This window comes from Agelaius phoeniceus, chromosome 5 (genome assembly GCF_051311805.1).
Source record: "Agelaius phoeniceus isolate bAgePho1 chromosome 5, bAgePho1.hap1, whole genome shotgun sequence".
Taxonomy (NCBI): domain Eukaryota; kingdom Metazoa; phylum Chordata; class Aves; order Passeriformes; family Icteridae; genus Agelaius; species Agelaius phoeniceus.
The window spans coordinates 63,735,357-63,741,356 of NC_135269.1; the positions used below are offsets into that span (position 1 = coordinate 63,735,357).

The 6,000-nt window shown below is 45.5% G+C and overlaps 1 protein-coding gene across 3 annotated transcripts in view; it reads right to left on the reverse strand.

Annotated features, from left to right (window-relative positions):
* Positions 1 to 3,396, reverse strand: part of CACNA2D1 (calcium voltage-gated channel auxiliary subunit alpha2delta 1) — a 366,353-nt gene extending 362,957 nt beyond the window's left edge. For all 3 annotated transcript variants that reach the window (XM_054631736.2, XM_077179149.1, XM_077179150.1), the window contains exon 1: positions 3,264 to 3,396. In XM_054631736.2, the coding sequence (XP_054487711.1) occupies positions 3,264 to 3,358 (95 nt within the window). In that variant the 5' untranslated portion in view covers positions 3,359 to 3,396. The remainder of the gene's footprint in view (positions 1 to 3,263) is intronic.
* Positions 3,397 to 6,000: the final 2,604 nt, after the last annotated feature.

Genomic DNA, 6,000 nt, shown 5'->3' on the forward strand with positions numbered 1-6,000 from the left:
AGATATACTTAAATTTAAGACTATCTGTCTTCATGCAGTATAGAGAAAAGAAGAGAAATAAACTGAGCCCTCTGCTATCATTATCAGGCAACATACAAACCTTGCATATTTAACAGTATGTTTTTTCTGAAGTCTGTACAGATAATAAATATATAAATATATATGGCTACAAAAAAGAAGTGCTTTGCATACTGTGATAGCAGTACTGGTTAGAGTGCCAGGAGTACTATATACAATATTCTCATCTAAGTATCTGCTGTGTTGCAGATGTAATTAAAGGGCTTGGAGTTCTGTGTTAAAAGTAAGACCATGGTATCTTGTACCAACAAACAGATCCCTAACACATGACACAGCTGGTATGATACATTTAAATGGAATGCAATATGCATCAATCAGCAGCTAAGCCTTATGGCTCAGATCAAGACACAATTACTACTATACTTTAATAGATCATTAAAGGACAGTCTTCAGGATTTGCAGTGAAATATTTCAGCACTGGAAGCAAGGAATGCAATACCGCCTGCTCAGATTTTCAAGGAAAAATTAATGCTACTATTTCATACAACGCAAACCTGCACCTGAAATTCTCTATATTTTGCTGTGTAAACATATCAGGGCCTTTTTGCCTTATCCAAGAATTAAAATTAATCAAATTACTGAGATTCTATCACATAGGCATTGCATAAACCTTCAGCACTTCTTGCTAAGAATATTACATATTTCTATAATATTATATTGGTGATAGTGACTTCTGAATGTTTTAGTAAAAGCACATGTTAAAATATTTATTAATGCAGAAGAAACAGATCACTGAAGGAAAAGTGATTGTACAATAATAAGTTGTAGAAGAAACCATATACTCTACAGCCCTGAATATGCACATTTTTCACACAACAGCTAGGAAATCCTGCTCCCTCAGACCAACTTTTTCACTAAGAGAAAATACAGACTGAAAATAATGGGGGGAAAGCAAGTAGCTAAGCACAGAATATCAGCAAACCTCCAGTTCTTCAATTATTCATATCCTTTCTTTCCTTTATCCTCCTCTCCCATGTTTTTTTTTAATTTCTATTTTTAATATTCTTAATATATAATATCTTTTACATTAAGAGCATTTGCGTCACTTCTCTTTGTTCCCCATTCTTAATTTTTAGTAAGAAGTGAAACACTGCTGTCAAGCCTTAAAAAAGAATAGGAAAAATGTTTTCTCCTTCACCTGTTACATCATTACATTTGCTAAGCAGCTCTCCCTGCATCAACCTGTTGTGTGCTGCCTTCTAAACAAACTGAGCCTTGCTTGCACTTTGATGCCATTTCAAAGGAGAAACAGTACCGTGAAGGATGCACAGTCTCTATAGATTATTTCTGCAATATTTCAGGGGAATAACAATAAGAAAAAAAGAGCAAACAGCAAGTAGATTGTGCAGAACATGGAAATGTTGATGACTAACATATTCTGAATTACTTCATCATAGGTATAGTTACAGTTATATGTTTCATATGTTTCACTGTTGTCAATTTATATTATCATGACAGTCAATAAAGGTAAATTCGGAAGGAAATTAGCAAAAATAGATGGGGAGACAAAACCAGTTTTAAAAGAATATCACATATTCTTATGTTAACAAGCAATCTGGACTTCTATTTGAAATTATATATATTCTTTTTATATGATATTCTTTTAATTTCACTGGGTTCTATTTTTCTTTCTCTTTTAAACCCAGAAAAATCCACATAGAAGATAAATTTTAATTAGTTGTGTATGATAACCTTAGCAGCTCAATGAGAAACCGTAAATATCAGAGCTCAAAAAAACATAAAAACGGGAGCTCAAACACAAGAAAACAATGAATTAAAAAGCCCTGGGTTTGTTTGTATTTTGCTACACTTGCTTCTACATGGCACATCTTTATACACTGCACCACGGAAATGTTTTAAAAGATAATTTTCCCTACAATGGAAGACTGTATTTATTTAACTTAGAAGATACTAAGTGTATCTTAGTATCATATCTTTGTATTGCTTTCATTTAACAGTGCGAGCATCCCTTTGGAGTCTTTCATAATGGAACCGATACTCAGAACTGAATCCAATTATAACAAGCTACCAGCAGTACTAATTGGTGAAAATGCATTGCTGGTAATCACTGCAACGCATCCTTCTGCCCAGGATGAACGACACCAATAAATTCTACCCAGCGTTAAACAATAAGGAAAGACTACCATTAGCACTGTTTTTCTTATGTAAAATGCATTAAAGTGAGTCATCCACTTAAAAGTTACCTACTGGCAGCTTTAACCCAGATTCGGGGACTAAGGTAAGTGCTTTAAAAAACCAATCAAACAAAAAGAATATAAAAATAATGAGGGGAGAGAGAAGCAAAAGAAAGAAAACACGATCACATAGTGCTTTCTCGTGGATTTTTTTTTTTCCTATCTGTAGGCGAATCTTCAATACGTATTGGCTTCCTTTTGCCTTTCTTTTATTGCATCATTATTATTTGATCTTTGCACCGCTCTGGGCAACACTTTCATGCTAATAATTCTGCAGCGCTTTAAAGATTTCTATCTCAGGGCCAGGCAAGACACCGAGCTGCGTGCACCGCGAGCATCCTTCAGCTCTCGAGAAGATATTTCTGAGAAGTGACGATCTGCAAGGCCGGGGCTGAGGAAAACACTTCTTTTGTGAGGCTTTAAGTGTGTGGAAGCCCCTCGGGCGGGACCCCGCGGAGCCCGGCCAGGCAGGAGGGAGCCGGGGCTCGGAGCTCCCGGCCGTGCCCCGCTCCCCATGCCGGCCGCGGAAAGGCAACGAAATCCGCCCTCCGTGGGCATTTCCATCGAATTGCCAAAGTTTTCAGGGTTTTTTATAAACAGTGTTGAAACTCCATCCAGGGCTGGAATAACCTCTGTGGGAGGAAGGGGCGGACTCTGTGTAACTCGAAACTTTCTTCTCCACAAGGATGACCTGACGGGGTGGATCTGGGAGCCGCTCCGGAGCGGGATTCCGAGGAAAAGCCTTTACCTCAAAAGTCCCGCCGCCGGCCGTCACCGGAGCTTCCCCCTCCCGGCGACCCGGCGGGACCTTCAGCTACCCTGACTCTTCCAAGCAAAAGCTGCCGAAAACCTACAATTTTTTTCCCGATCTTCACTTTCCGCCCGGTCTAACTTGATTTCCCTTTGTATTGTCGCTATCTCTGGCGCCGAGGAGCGCCCCCGCCCCGGCCGTGCCCCCGCCCCGGACCCCCGGACCCCGCTGGGACTTACGTGGTGGCCGAGGGGAAGGGTCCCTCCGAGGAGTGGTTCATCACCACGGACTGGAAAAGTGTCAGGCTAAAGACCAGCAGCCAGCCAGCAGCCATCTTCCTGATCGAAGATCGATCCCCCTTCCCCAAGTCGGCGAGACGGCAATAATAATAAATTCAATTATGGTGTGTGGCGGTGCGGGGGGGGCCGTGGTTCTTTAAAGCCTCCTCCGCTCCCCCCACCCGCCCCCTCGCAGGAGGCGCAGCCCAGAGATGCGCGGAAAAGCGGGAGCGCGGCCGAGGGTGGGGAGGAGGAGAAACGATGGAGATCTGTGGGTGGAGTGGGAGAAGAGGCGAAACAGAGAAAAGAGAGCGAGCGAGAGATACTCCACTCTCTGCTACTCCAGCAGCAGCTCCAGCTCCATCCGATCCGCCGCCATCAGCGCTACTTTTGTAACAGATCCCACTCTGCGTGTGTGTGCGCGCGTCCTTCCCTGATTTATTCCACTGATTGCAGAGCAGAAAGAGGAGGAGAGAGGCAGGCGGGGTGGCGGCTCCTGGGAGAAGAGGGAGGGAAGCAGGCGATGGAGTTGGAGACGGGCGGATCGCTGCCGGCTCCTGCCCTCGCTGCCGGCAGCGGGGAAAGTCTCGGCGAGCGGCGGGGGCGGGCCGGGCCCTGCGGCGGCCGCGCTCCATACAAGGCTCCCAGGAACTCCCGGCCGGGCCGCCCCGGGGCCGCGCTGCCGCCGCCCCGCCCCGCCCCGCGCGGCCCGCTCGCTATTTTTAAAACCGCTTCGTGCCTTATTTTAATTCCAGCCCCCTCCTCCCTTCTCGGCGGCAGCAGCAGCCGCCGCCGCACACGGCCCGTGTGCCACCAGTCGGGGCTGCGATTTAAATAGGTATCTCATGGATGGAGCTATAAATGCCGCTCTCCCTCCCCGCGGCCGGCTGGAGCAGCGCCGCTCAGCCCCGCCGAGCCCGCCCGGCCGCCGCCCCCGCGCTTGGCAGCGTCCCGGGCCCGCAGCATCCCCGAGCGCCTCCGCGGAGCCGCCCCCGGGCACGGCCGGGGGTCCTCGGGCTTCACCCCCGCCCCGCCGCATCGCTAACCCGGTTATTCATTTCAGATCCCTCTGGAAATCCAGAGGACGCATTGCCTCTCCCCTCCTTTCGTTTGTTCACGCGCACCAGTCTCTGTGGCAACTATACGCTCTCGGTATAAATGTAGAAAGTAATCCAGGGACATATTTCTTAGCCTATGTGTTAAAGCAGTTAAAAGTTCAGTGACAAATCTGGTTTTCTTTTTGATCTGTGAGTTGGTTTTGTTTGTTTTTTTTCTTTCTATGTCATTACATATTTATATTTTAATATATTTACTTAGTTCAACAGGTGAAAATGAAAGAGCAGACCCAGTATTCATTTTGCTTTTACATCCTTCGTATTTAAGGATCACATCTTGAATGTATTAACCCACAACAATTTCTATAAAACAGGAAAGTGCTCATCTCTATTTTAAAGGTGGCAAAGGGATCAAAACTGAGATGCACAAATGAAGAATTGAGTGCTCACATTGCCCGGGCTCAAAGCCAGCACGATATTTCAGTTGCAATCTGTAAAGCATGCAGTCACTCATCTACATTGTCTCTGGATTGGAGCTGGCACTGGAGAGCTCGTGGGAAGAACTCCCAGTTGTCTTCACCTATCCACCTACCCATAGGTACGTAGGATTCATCAGGGTTTGGATGCAAGTTTGAAATAGCATTTTCTAAAATGGTTCTGCAGCCTTTAGACTCAAACAGTCTGAGGAGTACCTATAGCTCAGCTTTTGTTGGTCTCCATAGCCCCTGACAGTTTTGCCACATGAAGTGGCACCTCTTTGGGTACTTACCTGTAACTGCTCAGCTGAGTATTTCTGCTTCCCCACAGGGATGTCAAGGGCACCAGCACAGTCATGGCCCTGTGGCACAAAAGTTCTGCTTCACGTGAGACAGATTGTGAGGAGATCTGGGATAGAAAGATGGTAGGGAATGGATTAAAGTCTCGGAGAAACACACAGAGGAAGGGGGCTGGAGATGTGAACTAGTACAGGTTGCACAAGACCATGACAAATTTACTTAGATAAAGTAATTTACTCAGATAAAGCTCCTCATATTTGGGCTCTCGCGCTAAGAGTAGCATTATCAGTATCAAGTTATCAATTCAGTTATGAACATGAAAATTGAACAAAACCACTGATTCTGCTCTTTGATAGGACTGGAGTTTGGCTCAAGTTTGTGCCTAAACTGCTGAGTTCCCAGGAACCAGATGCTCTTCAGTTAGTTGTACCCCAAAACACTCACAGTTTTGCAGTGGGCAGCACAGTAATGGATTAACACTGGCAACACCCCTCCAGAATAAACGGGAATGCCCCACCTTGCTCCTTCCCTACCTGAAGGATCGAGCTTATACCCATTTATTCTCTTCTCAGCAGGAAAGTTCATGTTAAATTCCCAGCAGTGCTGCCCCCACGGGCCTGTGAGCAAGCTGTGGGCACTGAGCTGGGAAAGAGGTGTTCTCCCAGGGGATAACCCACTGGACTGGGCACACAGAAAAGTACTGATATGTTGGTGTGGGAAAGAGAGGGTGCAGGTAATTGTGCAAACACACAGAGGAAATGGTTTTGGTAGGTGAGAATAAGCAAGACCACCCTTACTCACAATTACCATTTCAATATAATGTAAAGGAGACCAGAAGATCAGGGACTGGTAATGTATAATAAGTAG